Genomic DNA, 24,000 nt, shown 5'->3' with positions numbered 1-24,000 from the left:
ATTCAGGCTGGCAGCAACTGACCTGGTGCTATTATTCTGGAAGCTTTTTTGTGCTGGCTATACATTGCCCCAAAGACATTGGTCACCCACAGCAAAGATAAAAGGACAGGTCCTCTAACTTCAGTTTTGTTGGTGAAACAAAGCAGAAACAGTAAAATACCACCTCCATCTCCAAAACCTTCCACCACCACCAGCCCAAACTCAAAACAACCCACACAAACAAATCTATCTGAAGACTGAGTGTAATACAAAGGAAAATGTGGCCAAAAGAGCACTCAAGGAATAATTAGGTGGTAATAGTGAACTTGAATTTTTTTTTTTTTGACAGGCAGTTTAAACCTTATCATTCAAAGTTTTCAACTAGAGTTAAAAGGGAGACATAGAACATAGCACCAGATCTTTCTATGATACTTTGACAGCACATTGGTGCACAGACACTGCTGACACCCTGGTCATATCCTTCATTCAGTTCAAAATAATTCTAAAATGTGAATCTTGCAAGAGTACACAACGTAGAACTAAAATAAACCCCTAATTTAGACAACTGATGCATTGTGTGTTTCGCCTATAGAAGGGAGCTGGGGTACAAAACATAGATCCTGATGGTCATCTGAAGGATTTTAACTTCTGAATAAGAAGAATTGGGAATTTAGTTTTCCAGTCCTACAACAACATTAGATTAAAATAAGCATAGAGTGCTATCACGTACAGGAAGGAGTAACAAAATCTGGCCCTGTAGTGCTGTGCAACAACTCACTAAATCTGGCCCTACTTAAGTTTCAGTGGCCACCAACAGTGTGAAGGATTGCTCAGTGGGAGAAAACAAGGCAAATCCAGTCCAGAGTAACCCACCCATTTTAATTAAAAAACAAGAATGGAATTAAAGGTTGCTTTAGGCAGTAATGGTAAAGTTGAATTAACATCAATATGAGAGTCTTCCATCTATCATCCTGGAACAATCACATTTGAGCATATTTATTCTTTCTAAACATTTCTAAATTCAACAGTGTTAAATAAACACGAAGAACAGAAAGTTTCATATTGGGTGACTAAAATGGCCTGGTTCAGCTCAGTTGCACAACAAGCTATTCATTGACTTGGGGCAGACTTCACCCAGGAGCTCAGACTGCCTCAAACACCATCCAGTGGCTCATGGAGTTATTACAGGACAGCCCCTGCTCCTTCTGCATCACTCTCCCTTTGCAGAAGTAGTTACAAGCACTTCAGAAAACTGGACACACAGAAAGGCAGCTCTACCTCAGCAAAGGGGGAAAACAGCTTAAATAGAAACCTAAGGATATTGGGATGTAAAAACAGGTAAGAGAAAAAAACAAACTCCAGAAACTACAGCTGCCATTTTATAGTGGACTAGCAGTAAATGACCTTCCACAACCTGAGCTAATGAGTCAGTCTTTGCAATGAGACAATGGAAGTGGCTTCTGTGGCACAGCCATGATCACTGCACTGACTGGAGCGTGAGATTTATATTTTAAAACTACATACCATGTAATTCACATACTCTTTGCATATTGGTCCTGCTATGTCCCTCAGAGAGCAAAGTTCAGCACCATTCCATCTGCCTTTGCAAAAGCCCAGCTCCTCTCCACAAATCCCAGCCAGGCTCACACATCCTACAGACACTGAAAGGCAAGATTAAGCAGCCCTAACTAAAAGGAAGGAAGGCAACATAGCTGCTCTGTTAAGAAACAGACAAGTTGTTGATTTCTTTCTAGACAATCACTTTTTTGCATCATTTGGAGAAAAGATTCCTAGGAATTACAATGTCATTGACTGTCCTATTGTAATGTAGTCACACAAGAGACTCTGTTCTTTCCCTCCCTTCTCTGCCATGGCAAAGAGCCTTGTTTTGCCATCAGACCTCCATAAGACATTTTACAAACATATTACTTGGCTACATTGTTGTATTTTACAGAAAACTGAAAAGGAAAACAAACTGGTTTGTAAGACAGCACCCTAAAACCTCTGTTTTTCTTGACTTGAGCCTAATTTCCAAAACATTAATGTAATTGTCATTCACATGTTTAACTTCTACCCATACTCTTCAAAAAGATTGAGAGACCTCACCTAGAAGGGCTCTCTGTTGATCAGGTGCAAACACCTGCTCCACTCAAGGCACACAGAGCATTCCATACAGATACATATTTGGCTCAGGTTCCCAGTTATGTCTGACTTCAGTGAAGATGTCCTAATTTACACCTTACTGCACATTTGGTCCTTTTCACAAGTCACTATAATTCCCTTGGCAGAAAGTTGTGGACATTAATTAACGTGTCATGGAAAACTGAAGCAGAGAATTTAAATGTTTCTCTGTTTATCCATATCCATGGTAATCACCATTAACATCTCAAGCACTTAGGTGAAAGATTCTCTTCAAAGCATGCATCACTACAGCATTATTCCTAACTCATAGGCAGGCTACTGGCCTAATTAATTCACTTAATTAAATACGTTAGAAAAAGTTATTTCAAAATTTGACAGGTGCATTTCCAAACAAAAAACTCAGGTGTTTTCTAATTGTATTTGTATTTCACCATCTTAGTCCTGGAATATTCTGACAGCTGTAAAATAAATAATTTAAATAATTATTAAAAGAAAGGGCAGCATATTATTCTAGGTCTTTAAATCATCAGAACTGTTGCTAAAGAAGTGAAACCAGAAATATAAGAACCCAAGAAAATAGCAAGATCTATAAAAGCTTATTAAAATCTATAAGGCCCTTACCTGCCAGGATCTCAGCCTCATCCCAGCTGCCACAGCACAGAAAGCATGCCAGTGACCCTAATGGGAATGCTTATCTTAACAAAACAACCTCATTCCCAGTGGAGGCTTAGAAACAGCCCACACAGCTCCTGAGATCCAAGGAACCTGACAGAACTACCTCCACTTGTGCAAGTAAAGAAAGGCTTATGTCAGCACAATTGTCTTGAATTTAATGCACCATAATCCACATGCTGGAAAGTCTTCATGGAATAAATCATATTTTTGAAGGTAGTTATTCTTTTGTTTACATGTATGCAGTCACAGAGAAAACAGTGTGTGAATCCACGTACTGAGAGCTGCTCCCCAGTGAATTGCTGTGCTGCCAACACAGAGAGGGCTGCTCTGGGTAGGGCTGTGAGGAGAGCAGAGGAGAGGATGCTCACACCCACACCCTGAGTGTCTGGGACCCTACAGAGTACCAGAAGTGTCCTCACATCCCGTCTGCCCCAGCCACATGGAGCTCTGCCCAGCCACGAGGCCGAGGCAAAGGAGAGGGTGCCAGAGCTGCCCAAAAGGAAACACCAGGAAATACGTTTTGTTTCAAAGCTTAACCTTTGCAAGAGGAGAGAGAAAAAGAAGCACAAGTAATTCAATAAATAGAGAGTTATATCCTTCACTTTTACATCAGCAATACTTGACAGCAGATAACTTCTTCATTCCCCAAGCCTCAGAATGGGTAAGAGCAGTGGATAAGAACATCAGGTTATTCACATTGCAACAAAGTAATCAGTTACACCATCAACAACAATAAAATAGTCAGCTGCATTGGAGTTAAATATTCCATTGGAGCAAATACATACATCTAACAGCTGGTAAGTCATACTGCTAGCAGCTTCAGGAAGAAATCATTGCATTGTTTGTTTACATTTTAGCTGATTTCTACGCCTTCAGCAATATGATTTTTTAAAATGGGAAGATGGAAGATTATACAAAGGTTCCCTGGTTTCAAATTACCATTACCATGAATGTGATGCTACAGTGTAGTTTCCTCTGCTGCCATAAGTTATCTATAAGCATTTAGGCACTATTCTCCTTTATTCACCCACTTCTGTGGTTCCAAAATCTACTGGGTATGCTTTCAGGTTAGGAGTATGAAAATCCTACTCGGTATGGTTGAAAACACGAGTGTAAATGGGTGATTCTCCATTGGTACAAACACTTCATGTAATTCAATAGGATTGTTTCATGTGCTTCACAGGTTAGTAACATGTTCTTCACACAGACAACAGTATAAATGCTTTGGTGTTTAATTTGGTAGCCTAAACAATCCCTTTCTACTGTAAAAAATCTTGCAACAACTCATTAAAAAAGCTGAAATAAACATAAAATACTAGGCAATGCTCATGGCTAATGACTTACATACTTCACTAAAGGCACTGGCTTTTGATAGTGCAAGAGCAGGTCATATGAAACATTTAAATAGTGCAACAGAACCTGCAGGAATTGAGCAAACATTTGTCAAGGCTCTGAACAGGCCAAATGAGTACAGCTCACTGGTGATACACTAAAAACACTTCTGTGTTCGAGGTTTCACACAAGCATTTATGTACTAGTGACTTACCCTGCAAAACAGCAGAGCAAGAGTAAGGAACCCAGCATCAGGACTTGTGTATTTCACTGAGCTCCAGGAAGGAGTCTGATTACTTCCACAGTTGTATCAAGGAATCAGGTGTTGCAGCCACTGAGCCATGAGTCTTCTCTAGCTTACATCTGGTTTAAACCAGTACAGATAGACAGGGGAATCAGGGCCTGGATTCCCTTCTTATTTCTGTGGCTGTCACTGCTGAATTTAGGCAAACTGCTTAACTAATCCTTACTAGCAAAGTCCCTTACTTTTCTGAGGGGCTAAAATTATATCTATCTACTCTAAGGGAACTAGTGTTGTCCAATACTTACATTTATAGAATATTTCGAGAGTCTTAAATAAATGTTGCTATTGAAATAAAAAGCAATATCACCCCCTTTTGTCTTGAGCAGCAAGGCAATGTGTAGGGAACTCTCTTTCCATTAGGAGAAATTGATGATAAAGTCAGCTCCTTCTCTGGCACAAACAAAATGCTGTTTCCCTGAACATAAGAGGAATTAGACAGCTGGAGATGGTTTCTTTTCTCTTAATTCTAAGCTTTCTTTTCTCAGCATTCAACTTAAAAAGCTTTGACACTTTTCTCAAGTAAAGCCTGCTAGTGTTCATGTGGTTCTGACCGATGTTTTTACTTCTTTTCCTCTCTCCTTACAAGCAGTTTTTCCTGCATCATTCCATCAGACACTTGTGCTAAAGTAATACCCTACAAAGCCTCTCTGTCTGCACAGCCAGGGAGGCTCAGGTGTGTCTTTGTTTTGGGCAGAGTCACGTGCAGGTGGCTTGGGAAGGCTCCCGGTGTTTCGGGTACCTGCCTCACTAAAGGGCCTTGATGACTTCTCACTTTCTGAAACTTTCAGCCTACTGCAGCATTATCAGCAACACAACCAATCACTAATAACAGCTACACAAAGGCAAATATTTCCTGGATATTCTTAACTGAGTCTTTAATTTAATTTAAATTTAATTTTTTCCTCCCTTACAGACTCTTTGTGTGCTCTGAATCCTACACCGATGATCCCACAAGTCCAGTATGGTAAAGCCAGCTGAAAATGTTCTTCTTTACATCTTCAACAAGTGCAGTATTTTGAGCGTGGTTATAGGTTAATCTGCTTTTTAACACAGTAGATTTGACAACAGTATCTCCTATTACAATTATAATAGTGTGAATGTTCTTTGAGCAGGCTGGCTTTATACTCCACAGGGATGCCTTTCTACTGGTAAAATACTTCATTGCTTACCTGCCTATGTATGGTTAAGGAAATGAAAATATGATACACTGGTATCAGCAACAGCTCAGGTATTTCTAATGATACATTATGTTTTGCTTTTACTGAACCAAATTGTCTACTTTCTTTTTTTTTCCCTCCCCACCCAGGACATTCAAGAAATATTCAAATAAAGTAAATTTCTGCTTTTGCAGCTCATATGAAACATATTTAAACAGTACCTGCAAGAGATTAGCAAGCATTTGTTAAAGTTCTCAGCACTCACAAATGAGTACAGCTTATTAGTGCTACCTTTAAAACAGTTGTTTTATTTTATCTCACAATGAAACCTATTACAAATCCTAACTCAGGGGAAAGAAAAAAAATATCAAAGTAACTTGTTTTGTCTTCAGGGGGAAATTTGCCAATCTGCAAGAACAATCAGCACAATTAGATTCCTAATAAGACTGTAATATGTAATTATGTGGCATTGCTATTGGACAGGTTTTCTAGTGACTTGTACATGAGATTTTTATTAAGTAAGAAAATAGGTAAATATGAAAACATCCTTAGGTTTTAGATCTCAAAGACACAAGAAATACTTCCTTTAAGCAGGTGTGCCTTCCTGGGCAGCTGTTTAAGATTAGTAAATTACAAGCTCAGGATTTTATTCTTAAATATGGCTAAAGAATAAACTCTTTAGTCTGGCACATTGGAGTCAAACTGCCACAATGAGCACCTGTTGAGAAAGCCCATTATTTGAAGCTGGAGGTTCTGGGTGAAAAGATCGCTGTGAATTAATTTTGATTGCTTCACAAAACTCTCCATAACAAATGGTCTCTGACAAGGGTATCAAGGGACTTCCATTTGAAGGGGAGAAAAAAAGATTTTGTTTCTAGGAAGGTAACATAATCTCTGCAGTGACATTAAAACACACCAGTGGCTGCACTTGCTTGAATGTCTCTTCTGAAACAGATTGTATTTGCTTAGGTTACCTGGTATTAGGTTTTGGGAAGGGAAGGGGAAACAAATGATATCAAAATCTTATCTAAAAAGTTAGCTAAAAAGAATATGGCCAGAGACCCATGAATCCTGTATTGTTAAGGCATTTATTTGCTTACAAGTTCAATCACAGACACATTTCTGGGTGCTCTGGATTGCTATATGCATTGCCAAAAGAGAGGAGGAGGAGAAAACAATAAACCAAAACAAAGGTTTTGGAGCTGACTAAATAAAGCAGCAAGTTTTGTGTATGTGTTAGCTCCAATAGTAAGTTACAGTAAGTTAAAGTAATAGTAAAGATAATAATATCTGGCAAATGCTTCTCTTGCTTGGTTGAATGAAACACTTTCTCTCTGATAAAAAGTTTCCATCCAAAATATACAACAGCACTACCTGTCTGTCACCCCCTGATTAAATCTAAGGCCAAGCTTACCATCTGTTTGTGCAAATAAAAAGTGTAATATTCTACCTACTACTCTGCATGACCACTTTACTTAAGGGTTTCCTGTAAAATGATTTTCAATTCTTTCAGGGATTATTTTTAGAACAAAAAGAATCATCAGAAACCACTATGCTTTTAGCTAATAATCATGATCCAGCTGGCTTTATGCTTGATTTGTCAACTCTTAGCCATTAAATTTACATGAATTACAACTTCTGATTCCCTCAAAGCTGACTGTAAAAAACTATATGTATATTAATAAAATGCTCATAATGACTTCCTTTTTTATGTGTGTTCTGTTTTCAAGGTAACCTGAATTATATCGCCAAGATATTAATTGCACCTACACAAAAATTGGGGTGTGGCTGGATTCATATGGGTACCAAGAGGCTTGTGTCTATGACTAGCAAAATCACTGCAGCCATAAAAAAGTCCAGTTGTGGCCACATATTCTGAGAAATAAAAGTATAAGAAGAATTCTAAGTAAATCAGATCCTGCACCTAATTTATGTTACAGGCAGGAATCAGACTGATATTTGGCCACCAGCCATATAATCTTTCCAACTTTTGCAGAATCTGTTTTACAACACAGGGCACATGATCTGAAGAAACAAATACTGATGCTCTTCTATTTCTTCCTAAAACCCAGATTGATACATTGTCACAATCCCAGAACAGAAATATTAGTCTTCAAGCAGTGGTGCAGAGCAGTTGTAAATAAAACTGATAACCTGACCTGTCTGAAGGAAGACTCTGCATTGAAGAAATGTGTGTCAGCTCCATTTACCTGCACATGCCTTGGACAACAGCACAGTCCTGCAGCCCCCATGTGCAGCTCCTGCCCTCCCAGAACCTTCCCAAGGATGGATGCATGAGGGAGGAACTGACTGCACAGACACTGACTGGTATAAACTACTTTCATTTCAACCAGTTGAGGGCTGCTTCCACCCAATTTTCTTTTCTATCCAACTTCAGCTAACTCTTAAAATTATCATATATATCTCTTCAACCAATAGACTTATTCTCTTGTCAGCTCCACTATTCCTCTAGCATAAGACATGAAACAATGGGAAAAAGTGAGAAAAACCCCACTGATGTTGTTTTATCTTAAAAAGATAGGAAAAGATGAAATCTTTCTAATAATGTCCTTGTGATTCTATAACAGCACATTAAAAACACAACACAAACTAGGAAAGTATGAGCAGTGGGAAATCTGTAATATATCACTAGCTTTTTTTCTTCATGTCTCCAAAATAAACTGCAACTTTCCCATGTTGAAAAGTTCTTCCTTAAGTTAATAAAATCTGTCACTTTCCATAATGGTTGATTGGAAGAAAGTCCACAGGTGCAGTATTCTGTTGTTCACAGCTTGGGAAGTCAAGGCTCATAATAAAAAGCCCTCTGTGTTATGGTCCTCCTTCCCCATCAATTCACATCAAGTATTATTAGAATCATCTGCCACCTCAGTGGTGCTTCCTCTGTGCTCAAACTGCAGAAGCAACAATGACATTTTACTGCTCTGCAGGTGCTGCTGTGTGTGGTCAGGGACACAGAAGTGTGGCCTGCTATTGTTCTCCAGCAGCACTTTGATCTCAAACACAAAAAGCACAAAAAGCCACAGAGCTGCCTGCCCTATTCATTCTTATGCTGAGCTGATACGAAGCGCAGAGCGAAAGAAGAGGTGACGAGAGCTGGGCAATCCATAATATTTATTTCAACAAATGCTTCAAATCTTTTTAAACATCATAAAAACATGGCTCATTAAACTACAACAGCCTTGAAATTGTGTTATAAAACCACAAAACAAAAATCAATACTTCTGCTGGAAAGGAGGTAATGAAATATATCGAGTTGGTTGAAAAGTGCTTTGTATGAATCATAATATTATTATGTGCACATCGCTTCTGCTCCCAATACTTAAAGTTAACAAACTAGGGAGTGTTTTCTATCCCATCACTTAAACAGGTGCCACAAGGTGATATTTATCAGTTATTTTCCAGACTTGATCCTTCTGCCGTAAATAAGGCTGGGATACAGGAGGCTTAGTAAAAGGAGATCAATCCAGTGCATATTTGCTACCTGAGCTTCAGCTGCTGTATTATTTCACAGTCTGATCAATACTGTGCTCCACTATAGCAAGGGAAAAAGCCACAACATCACCCTGATGAGTCACTGTAGGTTTACTGCTGAACCAGAAGGAGGTAACATTTCTGATTTTATAAAGAGTAAATTTGGTTTGTAGCATTTGACCACTATTAAATAGTTTAATGCTCTCTTTCAAGTCTTTTCCAGATTTTCAGCAGTTACATAAACTCTTCTGGAATCAACACTCCCTCTGCTGAAACAAAATCCTGTGAAATATTACTTAGAACTCTCTCATTATTTTTTAAACTGGGGTTATTCAGTAAATTCAGGTAAATCTGGTACTTGAAAGTATTTTGACCCTGACCAACAATAATGGCATCAGTATTTTTCTCAAGAAAAATCAACTATAAATACCTAGAAACAATAAAAAACAGAAGGAAAAAGAGATTGAATAGTAACTAAATGAGACTAGCCAAAGGCTCAGCAGCTACTTGTAGCCATTGTACTCTCACCCTCCTCAGAAATAAACCCCCAAACCTGCTAAACTCTGTTTGTAATGTAATCAGAAGACAGAAAAAACTTCACATCATGAAATTAGTTCATTTAAAAGGAAAGAGCTATATCCACACAACTTATTTCATCTTGAAAAAAGAAGAAAACTATATATCAAATCAATTGATGGAGAGTGGAGGGAACTAAAAGCAGATTTTAAGATTTGTGCAGAGTACTTTAACTATTTCCACCAAAAAAAGAAAATTAATTATATTCAACAAAGTCTAACCTGGGCTCTGGGAAAAGAGGAATACAGAGCATAACCTGAGACTTCTGAACATCTGATTTGCTGAGGAGAAACAAGATGCCTGATTTAGGACAAACTCATCTGAAACACTTCCATAGTTGTGTAGCCAGAACCTTTTCTGCACATCACCTCATATATGAGCATTACAGGGCAGACTGAGCCATTTTCATGCACCTCAGTCATTTCAAAGTCTCCTCTACTGGAGACCATGAAGCATGTCCATCCCATCATTTCAGATAGTTGTGGTGGCACTGGGAGCACTCTAGATGTCCACTCACCATGAGAAAACAAAAGCTTGATTTCGTACCCCAGCAGAAAAATCTCACTTCCTACAGCATGTGAGCTTCTAATCCCAGCTGGGGAATGGTTCTGCAGAAACTGAGGAAATGCCATCCTGTAAATGAACATCTCAACTTCCCTTTGGCATAAGAATGAACCAGCTTCTCCAATTCCAGCAGGAAGCCTCTCCAAATTATGCTTTGATTTTACTACTTAACAGGAGGAGGAGAAAAGGTGCTACAGCTGGTAGCTACTGATATTTAATCTTACACTTATTTTTACTTTATTGTTTTCTATAAATAGTCTTGTCTTTCACCAGCTCTACTGCTGTTAGAACCTTTTCCAGTAACTGTCAACATTACACAGAGCCTTAACCCCTGAGAGAGAAAGAAAGAAATGAGGGGGTGGAAGAAGAGAGACAGCTACTAATCCTGAAGAGAGACATATCACATCATCACAGGACTCCCTGCTACTTCAGAGCCTTCTACATAACCAGCTGTACAATAATCTCATTTGATTAAGGTTGAATTTCTCCAAAATGTTATTTGGAAATGCAGCAGCCTGGTCTGACCCTCTGCAAAGAGCCAAGAGTGTACTGCCTGCATCCCCCCATAGTCACATCCCATGTCAGCTACGGGTTCCTGACAACATCCTGCCTCCATTGCCCCCACCACTCGTATACATAAAAACTAATCACACAATAGACTCATTTTATATTTCTAATCTGATTATTTGATCATACAAGCACAGTGAAAATTACAGGATTAACTTTTAAGCTTCATCTAATATGTGGCAAATAATGTACTGTGGTACCAGCAGAGCACTTCCAGATGTTCCAGTAGATGCTGAAATGCAAAATAGCCGTGTGTTGGTTATTTTGGAACCATTTATGTTCTCAGAGAGTAGCCATGTAGGTTATACACACCTTGTAAAGGAGCAGTGAGAACAGTTTCCTATCTAAATAACCAAAATCAGCAAAAATTAAAGGTAAGGTCATTTTACAGAAGACATCAGGAGTTTGGAGCAACTGGCTGAGGTCATGCATTCCCAGAACCAGAAATGAAACTTCCGTTTCCTAAATTATTCCCTCACATTTTAACCACAAGCAAGACATTCAGATAAACCTCCAAGGCTCCAAATCACTCATAATTAAAATGTAATAAATACCATTCAACAGGGCTAACAATAAAGGAATATGTGTGCATCAAGCTAGTGCATCCTTAGAGAGGGAAAACAAAAAAACCATGGGTTCAAACAGCACCAATACGGGAATTAAATTCCAGTATTGTTGTTAACTTTTCATTTTCACTAATGGCTTTTAAGAAAGCCAGACAACTTTCCTCAATCCATTTTACCTTTTCCCTCCATTTGACAAATATTGATTTTCATTTCCTCCAAGTTTAAGTGCATTGAATGCTACTGTGACTGGTTTGCTTGCTTTTTTTGTTTGTGTCCCAGCTTTATTGAGGATGCCAGCATGAATGCATACAGCTTTCAAAAGAAGGAATTGGTTTAATAACTTCTTAAGATCCAGGAGAGAACACAGGGGCCCAGTCTACTTTTTGTGTAGGTCATGCAAGAAAAGAGACTCTAGGTGCCTGTCTGATGTCAGTAAGGAGACTGCTGAAGTAATAGCCTCCGTGTTTTAAGCTGTTACTGCTGTGCCCTGTCACAACAGGACAAATTATGGAGTGTTCTCCCCCCACTTCAGTGCAAATTTAGACATACTTCAGTGGCATTTTAAGCTAAGCCTATTTTGTAGGCAGTTGTTCCTTTAGGAGGCTTGGTTTGGAAGGTAACACCTCGTGAAATTCTGGCTCAAACAAGCTGTACCTTTATGAATTCTTTTCTGCCTGACTCACTGATACATAAGCTCTACCTCCTTTTGTAAAATGATCTCCTTAAGCTTTGCAAACCTGCCCAGTACATTTTGGACTCTTTCCTATCTTAAATAAGGAACCAAATAAGAATTGGCTCAGTCTTTGTGGTGATATGAATGAAGAGTGCTCATGAGATCTATTCCACTCATTCAGATATGGAAGGGGGAGAAATCTCAGCAGACAGGAATAAACAGCTGAACTGAAAGGGAAATAAAGTAACACCTTAAACAGCCAGATCCAGCACTACAAAAGTTGTCTGTGCAGCTCTCAGGCACTCTTCAGTGCTAGAAGCCAAAATAAGTTCAGCTGAGTTAAGCAGTGGGGTTAAGTTGTTTTATGTGTATCAGCACCAGAGGTCTGTGCTGGTGTTCAGGGTTCCCCAGCTGAGCTGTGGTGATTTAACCAGCACAGACATCCCTGTGCTCAGCAGCCACAGCTCTGCCACAAGGTGCTGAGAGGACTCAGTACTCATCCTAGACAAGTAAATAGACACATAAACCTCTGAAATCTGTTCTGTCTCTCTCTACATAATTTGCTTTCTATGGATCCTCTAACCACCAGAAAGATGGGGTTCATATGAACTCACATTTGTACTGAATATGATTATCCACTTAGTTATTGTACATATGAAACAAATGTTAGCTTCACTAAGTATTAACTGACATTTTACAATCCTGGTGAAAGTAAAGCAATTCAGAGTTATTCACTGCTAGAAAAAGCTAATTTTCAAAACAGGCAGTGCTTTGAAAAAATTCTTATCGTTCATCTGATTAGTCTCACTGCTTTCACTTTGGAATAATTTTTAATAAAAAAGATGAGGAAAAAGAATGAAAGTAGTGATGGGCAGGGTTAAATCCATTATAGTGTGCCAGACCACTCCATTTTTTGCTTTCCATATTCAATTCTAAATAGTTCTCATGTTGCACCACCTGATGCCAGGTGCTTCAGGGCTTCTGCTACACCCACCTGACACTGTGATGCTGCATTTTTAAGACCTTTAAATAATGAAAATAGACCTTTGCACTTCAGCACTGTGCTGGTCAAGAGAGCTGTCTGTACAGATGATGTAAATGTCTGTTAACATGGAGAGACTTCTTTTGAAATGAAATAGCACCAGAAGTTTCAGGGTTGATCTTTCTAGAGAGAATCTTCCTTACTAGCAGAGGTGACCAGGTATAACATGGGCATGGACATGTTTTTGGTGCCCATCTAACCTGATTTTAAAGCTCCTTCTAGAAGTGACAGTAACTTCTGAAAGTTCAGAAGAGCTTGCAGCTTGGGTTAACTAACTAACTGCTATACAAAGAAAGATGGCATCGCTTTCTTACTTTGCAGCTCTCCAGTGGTGCTCTCACTGCATTCTCTGTGTCTTACAAGATGCTGGACTCACTCACCACACAGAGCATTGCACAAAGTGACTGCAACCCCCATGGGCGTGTTCCTCTCCAGCTCCTGCCATGCTAGACAGGCATGAAAGAAAATTCCTCTTTCCTGCTCTCCTTTTATCACTCTTCTGCTCCCCTTCCCATATGACTGAGAAATTTTGCCTCTTAAGAAATTTAGTTTGTGGATTCAAAAATACATGTCTAAATTAAAACAGAAGATTAAATGGAAATTGAAGAGATTTGTGGTAGGACAAAACAGTATTATGTAAACTAGAAATGTCATTTTAATCACTATCATTCCTACACCTCATTACCTGTAAAATATTTCAGTCACTGAAAATTGTGGTTCAGGGCATCCTGGTACCCCACGTCCCTGGAACAAGATCTTCCCTGGAAGGAGCCACCATGCACTCACCATCTTCCAGGCATCTCCTAGGCCACTGTCAAAGGGACACAGGGACTTGCTCAGGGTAACCATTCCAATATTAACTGTAACCTGGATGTAAAACCCAGAAATATCAAATCAGAAAATCAGAAATACAGCGGTCAGTAACTCTGTTCTCAGCTGAAGTTCCATACTTTCCAATTATTCCTATTCTTTCCTATTAAGATTCATTTTTCAAAAGCTCTACTCTTCAATGTTTTGCCTGGAGATACATATCTATATAACAGTGTTTGAAATCTTTAAGTCATTATATTTCAGCTTGGCAGTTAACAGACATATTGCTTCCAGCTTGTATAAATAACTGTACCTACTTATTTGCAAAACGTTATTTTAACTTCTCTGAAGTCATATGCATGAGAGAAGGAAATTTAAAAAAAAAAATTTAAAAGTTATTTTGATTGGGAAACAAACAAATAAACAAACAAACCCTAACCAAAGAGGAACAAACCTGGAGAACTAGGGAATGCTGACAGGAAACAAACCTGCAGAGCTATGGAACACTGGCAAGGAGACAGCAAGACAGAACTGTCGTGCTACAAAGTCACACCTTCTGCTGCCAAGTAAAACTGGCCTCCTGCAAAGACACAACCGGGTAAATTGTGACTTCAGGACTTTCAAAAGAGGAATCAGGCTCCAAAGAAATGGTCAAAACAAGCAGCAACCCTTGCAATTTGATGGTCAGCAAATATTCTTCACAAAGCAGGAACAAACCGAGGCATTTGTTGTATGCTGCAATTGGGAGGGCTTGCAACCTTGTACCTAAATCTCAAACCAAAGCCCAGCCTAGGAAGAAACACTGAAATTCAACAAACTTTTCTCTGAGAAAAGGGTTAGGATCTGGTCGTCATCAGCACACGAAATAAACCGGGCAATTTGCTGCTTCCTCTCCCTTCTCACGCCTGCCTGGCCAATACGGAAACCTCATTCCTGCCCTCCCCACGTGCTGCCCCGGTTCTCCCTCCGCTCCTCCGGTATCGGCAGTGCTTTTACCGAGCCCTTCCCTCCGTCTGTCCCGCTACATCTCTGTCCCTCTGCCGGGCACCGCGGCCTCGCTTCCTGGCCCCGCTGAGCTCCGAGCGGCCCGGGCGGGCTGCGGGCAGCGCTGCCCCGGCCAGCACGGTGCTGCCGCTCCGCCGCGGGCTCTGCCCCAGCGGGCAACTTTCGCACGCCATCAGCCCCATTTTTAAATAAATCACGTCTGTTTCTGGGTGAAGAAAATTACCCGGGATGATTAAATGATTGCGTTGAACGATCGCTGGCGCTTAAAAGAAAGAAAACGAGAATACCAACCCACCCCACTGTGCTTTACTTTAATGGATGATAAAATTGTGATGGGCGAGACGAGGTGGGGGGGAAGGGGAGGAGGGGGGGAAGAAAACTTTGTTGCTAATGAGAAAAATGAGGCCGCGAAAACAAAACCGTAAAGAAAAAAATTTCTATTCTTGAATAAGGATTAATTCAGTGTCTGTGAATAGGAAACGCTGCGCTGGGTAATTGCAGCGAGGTAGCGCGGCTCCCAGCTGCGAGGCGACGCGGGCACCTTTGTGCGCTTGCCAGGACAGCTCTGGGGAGAGGTAACTTCCCCCGGTCCCCACGGTCTGGTGTCGAGTAACGGGAAACTTAAAATTCCGCGTTTCCAGAGCAAATTATTCCCCCTCTGTCCCCCGCCCCCCCGCCCCGCTTCCCCTCGCAGGAGGCCAGCCGGGCGCTCCGCCTGACGGGGCACGGAGCCCCGAGCCGCCTCTGGTCCCGCACCCTGCGGGCGCAGGGACGATGCTCCCGGCCTCTGCAGCCGGCCGGCTCCAGCCCCGGTCGGAAATGCCAGGAGAAAGGGAATGGAAGGCTCCTGAGCAGCGCGGGGAGAACGGCCGGGTACCTTCCGCACAGCGGGCGGCACAGCCCGGGCACCCATCCCTCAGCCCCGACATCCATCCCTCAGCCCCAACATCCATCCCTCAGCCCCAACATCCATCCCTCAGCCCGGGCATCCATCCCTCAGCCCGGGCATCCATCCCTCAGCCCCGACATCCATCCCTCAGCCCTGGCATCCATCCCTCAGCCCCGACATCCATCCCTCAGCCCGGCACAGCCCGGGCATCCATCCCTCAGCCCGACAGAGCACTGGCATCCATCCTTCAGCCCGGCACAGCCCGGGCATCCATCCCTCAGCCCGGCCCGGCCCGGGCACTCTCCCTCAGCCCGGCACAGAGGGACTGATGCACGGGGCACGGGCCGCTCCTGCCGGCAGCACCCACCTCCGCCGAGGGCAGCGAGGGCAGCGCGGAGCGAAGCAGCAGCACGGCGGGGCAGCACCCCGGCTCACCGGGAACCCCCGCCCTGCCGGGCTCCGGGGCCGGAAGGGTGTCCCGGGGAGCCTCGCCCGCTGCAGCCGCCGCACGGCAGGGAAACGCTTCGGCAGGGCTGGGGGATAAAAGGCTCTGTCCCCCGGCTGGGCTGGGGGAGCGCTGCCCCTCGGGCAAGGGCCCCTCCTTGGCCCCTCAGCCGAGCCCTGGCTGTGCGCGCAGGGTCCCCTCACGGAGCGGGCCGGAGGAAAGGCCCCAAGGTACGAGAAAGAAAATCGCGCTGCTTTTTTCTTTTTTTTTCCTAGGGTTTTTTTTTTGGCTGTTTTTTGTTTGCCTTTTTTTTTTTTTTTTTAAACCCCGAATGGTGCCAAGCGCGTACATTACCCAGCGGCAGGAGTGTCCGGGTGCCCGGGAAGTTCCGCCAGTGCGGGGCCCGCCTGCTCCGGGCGCGGCTTCCCTCGGAACCTAAAGACTCCGCTTCCCCGTGGGAAGAGGCTCCGAGGGCTGAAGTTAAAGGCACTAATGAAACTCAAGCCGCGGAGAGGAAACCCTCCCGGAGCGCTGGGGGCTGCTAACCCTTCCCTGGCAACTTTTCTGTTGCACAAATCTCGACTCAGTTTAAAAGGAGAATTAGTTAGTATTTCACTGATAAAATCATCAAAATCCTTTTAATTTACCTTTTTCTGAGACCAAAAGGTGACTTAAAATTCTTAAATATTCACATTGACAAGCCAGCTGGCTCTAGCGTACAACTTACATGTTAACAAAAATGCATATCATGTACCAGGTGAATCATCACATTCGAACAGGAAAAGTCCTAAAGACATGAAGTCCAAGAGGTATCCAGACTACAGCGTTAATACGCAGGATTCATAATCATAGGAAGGGGAAAAGTTCCTCACAAAAAGTATTTCTCACCCCAGCTCTTTAGCTGTAAATCCTCTCTAATGCCCAATATGCAACGCGGTATGGGAGTATATTCTTGTTTAAAAAGGTGGGCATGTCCCCCCACAGTAATTTCAGTAATCCTGAAAAATAATCCTGTAGCACAAAATGCCTGAATCTTTGAATTGTTAAAAAAAAAATTATGTATATATAGTCACATGGACACAAAATTGGCTATGCCTGTTGGTGGTTTTGAAGGCATAATTTGAAAGCAGCCAATCAGATTTATTTTTCATAAATAGTAAAGTAAGATGTTAATATTGGGCTGAATTATGCTTGACAAACTTCCATTGAGGCTAATGATGATGGGAGGTGTTTAAGGGAAGCCAAATCATGTGCAAGGCCAGAGCAGTTAGGTTTTGTTTGGTATGCTTTTTTTACAATCAAGTTATTAACCCCACATAGTATATGGAGGCTTGCAAGTGGACATCTTAACACAGGTATAGCAGCGTAAGCATGCCACAAACATACAATCTCATAAAATAAAATTAATATCAAATATAAAGCATTTGAACCAAATCAAGCCTTAAATGTAATAAATTATTTCCTTCAAAGGAAACTTACCTAGGCTCAATAAGGTCTTTGCTAGCAGCATTTTTTTAATAAACAAATTAAAAATGCCAAAATATCTACAATTTTATGAGAAGGAGGAGTTGAATAGTTAAGGAGAAATTTCTCACTATTAGGGGGTATGAAAAATATACTAGCAATTAATATGCAATACATATATGTATACCCATACTTACAGATATAAACACACACATACAACCTGGACAGTTCATGTTAACCAAGGGAGAGGCTAAATAATACAAAGTGATTACTAAATACAGGTACACTTTAAAAACACAGAGACAGCGAATCTTTTTATCTGTTGCAAAAATGTATTTGATTACTCGAGTAAAATTACAGTATCTCTGCTGTTAGTAAGTATTAAATGTTAAAGAAACTGGACCTCTTTTCCTTTCAACTTTCCGAGAAAGTGCATGTAACAGTCCAAGGTTCCCCCCGTCCCCCCCAATGCCTAATACAAAATAAACAAACACTATACTTGTTCCCTTGGTCAAGGAGTAGGGCTTGGTCTTGTAAGGAACGTATGTACATTTTAATGAAAGTGATGTCTTATTGTATATACAGGAGCATCTACAGTTGTCCACGGAAGTTGTTCAAGATGCCATACTTAGCAGCATTGTGAAAGTCCAGCACATTTTCTATAATGGATATACCTACAAGGCAAAATGTTACGTCTCAGTTTCAACTACCAAAACAACACTTCAGTATCTTCTCTAATAATCCGCGTGCTTATTACTGTACAGAAATGTATTAACATTTAAGACGACTCAAGTAAAAAGCACAATACAAATAACAGTTCAAAACAGAAAATGTTAAACCTACAAAAATTAAAGCAGTTTTAATTTTATAATAAAAATCAAAAACTGAGCTGTGTAAAGGACCCACACTGTTCAGTCTATATTCTCTCAGTCTTTTTCTTAATTCTGTCTGGAAAAATTAGACAATGTGTTTGCTGATAAAGTTTCCAGCAGGATCAAAGTGTACATTTATATACAGATTTTTATTAGAGATCTAATGTGTCACTGAGGCATCTCATCAATACCAGAGTTTGTGTTAAACTGGATATAGAAAATAAGTTAATGCCAGAATAAGATCACCTAGCAGAACAGACTTGCAACTGCCATAAATGTTACAGCAAGTTTACAGCACTCTAGTCGATTAGTATTTAGTTCAAAATACGGGAGACCAAAGTTAATGCTTGCATTTGTTTGCAAAGCAAGGTTATATCACTAATAAATAAGCTCTCTTAGAACTCTAGAAGTAGAACATGGTACAAAACAAAGTCTTTGTAATGTTGTAGCCTGCAGCTTGAAAAAAACAACCCTAGGTTGCACTATTTGCAGGAATGTTATTTACGGAGATTTTTTTCTAATTTGTTACAATTTCTTTGTTGTCTTCCACAAAGCGTGTAAAACGGAAGTTAGTTCCATTTTCATTGCTTGCCATTTTCTCCAGACCAGCTAGAGGTGCATTGGGTTCTGAATTCTGGAGCTTCTCCAGGCTTCCTGTCAAGCCACTGATGGGAGAGCTGCCACCATTGCCCAGGCCCCCCGGAGCTGGAGGGATGCCCCCATTCTGGATGACGGAGATCTCGTTGGTCTTCATGGCCAAGCCATTGGAGAGTGCAGCTGCATACTGGTTCCAGAAGCTGGACGGGTCTCCATTCCCTGACCTCGCAGCCAAATCCTTCTGAAACATTTCTGGGAACTTCACAGGATTGCCTCCTAGAAATGTCATGGGGCCGTCTACAGAAAGTCGTCTGCCTCGTCTTGCAGGAGTACTGTTCCACATGTGAGTGCCCATGTGAACCTGGAAAGAAAGAAAGGAACAAACAAACAAACAAAAAATAGAGGTTGACCAGAATTTCAAACCTATTTTGATCACAGAGAAGGCAGTAGTCCATGAACGTGTCCAGTCTTGTTACATAATGAATGGTATTAAAGATAGAGGATACAGGGCTCCATTTCCCATTTTCCATCTGGAATAATAAACTACTTCTGGGTTAGCCCATCACCATTACCCAGAATAACCTGTTCTCCTACTGAACAATGCATTGCTTCTTACTCTTTTTTTTATTACACGTATTTAGTTTGTAATGACTTTGCATTATTCTGTCAATTGCAGATAGCTGCTTTCAGGGCTAGAATTGCTATGTCCACTTTCATTGCAATGGTAAGTATTGTATTTGACACCCTTTACCCTATAAATGTCCTTTTCAGACAGGCAGAAAGTATCCTTTACTGATTGCTCATCGGAGAGCCTCGTGTATAGACAGAATAGCCTGAAAGTAATTATTCATCTCACATTACTGGCAGCAACCTCTAGAGAAATACTCTGTCAACAGAAAAATGTACACAGTAAAGTGCTCAACTGGTGTTCTAAAACTTAAGTGTATTTGCTTTTTCAAGCACATATCAGTAGGAAATGTTAGTTATATAATCAATTAAAGTCATGCCCATTATTTCAGAATTATGTTAATAGTTTTTTTAAACACTCATCTTACTTGAAACTTATGAAAAAGATCACATTCAAGAGCCTTTCACTTCTTGAAGAGGTGTGTGAGTTACAAAATGCATTTCTCTGTTAATTAATACTCCTACCATCATTTGGCTGTTTCACACTCTGCATAGACAGGCTTTGCTGGTAGATGAATTTTAATTAAGTCAAAACAGCACATGCCTCAGACCTGCTGCCAACATGAGCACTCAACAAGAGCCCATCTAGGTCTACCAGAGCTGACTAAACACACTGTCACACCACCCAAACACCCAAAGGTACCACTGCTGCAACATTAACAGACGTCAAAAATCAAAAACCCCCAGCAGGGAGAAAATGAAACCGAAGAACAGTAAAAGGAAAAAGTACCTTCAGATTGCCTTTTGTTGTGAATGCTCTTCCACATATAGTGCAGGCAAAAGGTTTCTCACCAGTGTGCGTCCTTTCATGGATCTGTAGAGCACTGGAAGAAGAAAACGTTTTCCCACATGTGTTGCAGTAGTGCTGTTTTGGAGTTCTTCTGGGGAGAGCAGGGAGCAGCACAGGGGACGTGGCAGAGGACAGGGGCCCCGAAGCAACTAGAGCAGAGGGCGCTTCTTTGCTGTCCTGAGGAGAGCCATGCACAAAGCCGTTAACCTCGGTCTTTATGAGCGATGACAGTGCATTAGCGGGCATCACCGAAGAGTTCTGATTGGGGCCGATACTGGAGTTGGGCTCAAAAAGCTGTGATGGTAGATCTCGCATTTGATGTGTCAACATATGCTGCTTCAAATTACCCTTTGTGGAAAAGCCACGATTGCAAACTGTGCAAATAAATGGTCTCTCTTTGGTATGACTTCTGTAATGAATGTCCAAGGCACTCTGACAAGCAAATGTTTTGCCACAAATGTCACATGCAGTATTTTTAAATTTACCTCTATCTCTGAAAGGAAAGAGCATACTCAGGGATTCTTCTTTAATCATTTTATCAGTGTTACTAGACGTCAAGTCCAAAGCACCACTGTTAGCAGGGGTTGGAGACAAACCGTTGGCAAACTCACTTGGTAAAGCTCTTAATGGTTTCTCTTCAATACTTGGTGACTTGTGGTAATCATTAGTGCTGTTGGATGGGGACAAGGCCTGCATGGAAGAGGTAGACTCTGAGACAGCAGGGCTTCCAGCACTTTGGCTTTCCATATCACCACCAACAGACGACGAATCGTTAGTTAAAACGTCCCCTTCCACCGACCCATTTTCTACTGACTTTAGGCTTGCCTGAAGTTGTTCAGCAAGGCCAGCATTGATCATCTTCATTTGATTTTCCAAAGCAGCAATACTTGACATTTCCAGGGGCAGAGGGGAAGAAGACAAGCTGTCTTGTGATGCATCCACAGATTTAGGTGTATCTGGCACGCTGCTGTCAGGACAGTCTTCCATATTCTCATCTGAGAAGTTGTCTATATCATCAAAATTTTTATCATCAAAAGATCCCGTATCTGATTCCATTGACTCAGGATAGTTTTCTGTCACTGGGGTGTTGGGGATCTGCCCTCCCATGTGCATTCGGATATGCTGCTGTAGCACAACGGCATTGGTGAATTTTTTCTGGCAGATCGGGCAAGAATGTTGCACTCTCAGCGGGGGCATGGCACGATGGACACTGTAGTGAGTCTTTAAGTTGCCCTTAGTAGTGAAAGCACGACCACAGATTTTACATTTGAATGGCCTCTCTCCGGTATGGGTGCGATAATGCATTTTCAGTGCACTCTGGCAACTGAGAACTCGATGGCAAATGATGCACTCGTTAGGATCAGTTGCCTTCTTGTCAATGTTTTCTACAAGTTGCTGCAATTTTGACGTTTCAGATGCTGGCGTTGAATCCAATAGTCCTCCAAAAGGAAACTTTGCCTTGAATTGCTCTGACATAAGAGGCATCAGTGGGTTTGTAAAAGTGGCGACACCGCTGGAGCCCGAGTCTGCTGCCGGGGAGCTCACGGAGCTGCTCATGCTAGTGATGGTGCTTGTGTTTTGGGGGTTTTCTTCCGTTTTGCCATTTGAGGTAGGCAATGCACCAGCCTCTACCTCATCGGAAAGTCCATTGGAAATTTTTGATGTGGGATCAGCTGTTCCCGAGTCACTCTTGACAGAGCAGGGAGGGCTAGCAGAAGGATGGCTAATGGGAATAGGCTGAGGCTCCTCAGTTTTGATGAATGGGGTCAAGCTTGGAATTGTTGGTGGGAGTGGCAGGCCAACAGAAGTTGTGAGGGTGGAGAGGACTGGCTTGCTGTCCAGCCAGCTTGTGACAGGTTTCTCTGGTGGTATAGACATCCCATAAGGAATACCCGTGCTTGTAGGAATATTGTCCAAATGCTCTGGCACTGGGTATGGATTCATTTGAATATGAGGGTATTTTTCTTTGTGACGCTGAAAGTGGACTTTTAAGTTTCCCTTTGTAGAGAACCTGTTTCCACATATGTTGCATTTAAATGGCCTCTCGCCAGTGTGAGAACGCAAATGAATCTGCAAGGCACTGTCACTCCCAAACACTTTAGCACAGAACCTGCATTTATGCTTAAAGAATGCCTCATCTGAATTACTTTTTGCTTCAAATGCAGTTACATTTGGTGGCTTGCTTTTCCTTTGCTGTGCCAAGGCAGTCAAGGAGTTTAAATCCTCTGCAGGTGTTCCAATATTGGACAAGGGACTGGAGAAAACAGAGTTACTAGGGGTGGGCTGAGGTAGAAGTGGATTAGATGCAGGACTTAATAAACTGCTTATTGCAAAAGCTGGTGAAGATGATGCTGATACTGGTGGATTGGTGAGCTGCGAGCCACCAATAGTTGAAGCCACTTTTTCTGAGGACGGTGTTGTAACTGCTGCTGCCAATATGTTAATATTTGGAGAAGAGCCACTATTGGATGGAATTAGAGTGTTGCCAGGGTTGCTCTGAGGTAGCTGTATAGGGGGTAGCTGTTTCACACCACTGATGCTGGCAGATTGACTAGCAAGGCTTTGTGCTAATCCAGCTGCTGCAGCCAGCTGCTGGGATAAATGGGAACTTAATGTGGACAAGGGGTTGGCAGATGTTCGTAAAGTACCTTGAGAAGGGCTAGAAGATGTTGGCATGTCTGTATTTTGGGTAGCCAACAATAATATTTGGTGACGAATTTGTTCAATCAGTTGCAACTGATGGATCTGCTGCTGCTGCAATGCCAACAGTTGCTCCATCAGGGCAGGGACAGCGAGTTTAGTGCTCGATGCCCCGTTACATCTCGCCTCCTGTGAGAACTGTGCTACTGCCACTTTAGTACTCTGCAGGTTTTCAATTATTACATTACTATTTATCACTGAAAAGTTGCCTAGTGTTGTCAGATCCCCTATGTGAGGTAGAGAGGTTGTTACAGCTGAGGTACCCATTGTGGAGCTGTTACTGCTTGTAATACTATTGTTGACACTCTTGGAACTGCTACTGCTATTGTTAATGCTGGAAGCCTCCACATCCATGGATTCTTCCCTGTCAAGTTTGTTATGCTCTGAAAGGTCACTGCAGTCTACTTGATCTGTGTTATTAACTGTGTCATTCATCTGTTCATCAGGATTATCAGAAGGGGAACTAGGAGGGAAGGTTTCAGAAGGAGAAGCTGGATTTTCATTCACAATTAAAACTAATTGATTTTTAGTACAATTCTTCTTGTGTTGCAGGAGATCTGATAATTCAAAGAACTCAGCACAGCACCTGCCACAGACATGGGCGTCCTTGTTCTTAGTGGTTCGATTTGCTTGACCCTTTTCTGTGTCTCCTAAAACATCAAAAGATGATGG

General features: G+C 41.7%; 1 protein-coding gene and 1 long non-coding RNA gene across 6 annotated transcripts in view; both read right to left on the bottom strand.

The window, feature by feature from the left end:
- The window catches only part of LOC107209952, a 180,351-nt gene extending 163,912 nt beyond the window's left edge, over positions 1-16,439 (bottom strand). The window contains exons 1-3 of one of the 2 annotated variants that reach the window (XR_001523769.3): positions 16,141-16,439; positions 14,368-14,459; positions 13,856-13,936 (exon numbers count right to left, since the gene is read on the bottom strand). This is a non-coding gene — a long non-coding RNA (uncharacterized LOC107209952). Of the gene's footprint in view, positions 1-13,855; positions 13,937-14,367; positions 14,460-14,875; positions 15,205-16,140 lie in introns of those variants that run through there. The other variant, XR_004499013.1, reaches the window with a different exon arrangement.
- Positions 16,440-16,837: 398 nt separating this feature from the next.
- Positions 16,838-24,000, bottom strand: part of SALL1 (spalt like transcription factor 1) — an 18,469-nt gene continuing 11,306 nt past the window's right edge. For all 4 annotated transcript variants that reach the window (XM_015640271.2, XM_015640268.2, XM_015640269.3 and 1 more), the window contains 2 exons: positions 20,569-23,978; positions 16,838-19,512 (listed from right to left, as the gene is read on the bottom strand). In XM_015640271.2, the coding sequence (XP_015495757.1) occupies positions 19,072-19,512; positions 20,569-23,978 (3,851 nt within the window). In that variant the 3' untranslated portion in view covers positions 16,838-19,071. The remainder of the gene's footprint in view (positions 19,513-20,568; positions 23,979-24,000) is intronic.

The sequence above is a fragment of the Parus major genome, chromosome 11, assembly GCF_001522545.3.
Source record: "Parus major isolate Abel chromosome 11, Parus_major1.1, whole genome shotgun sequence".
Lineage (NCBI taxonomy): Eukaryota > Metazoa > Chordata > Aves > Passeriformes > Paridae > Parus > Parus major.
The sequence above is the reverse complement of the archived record's forward strand: the minus strand, read 5'-3'. Positions and strand labels throughout refer to the sequence as shown.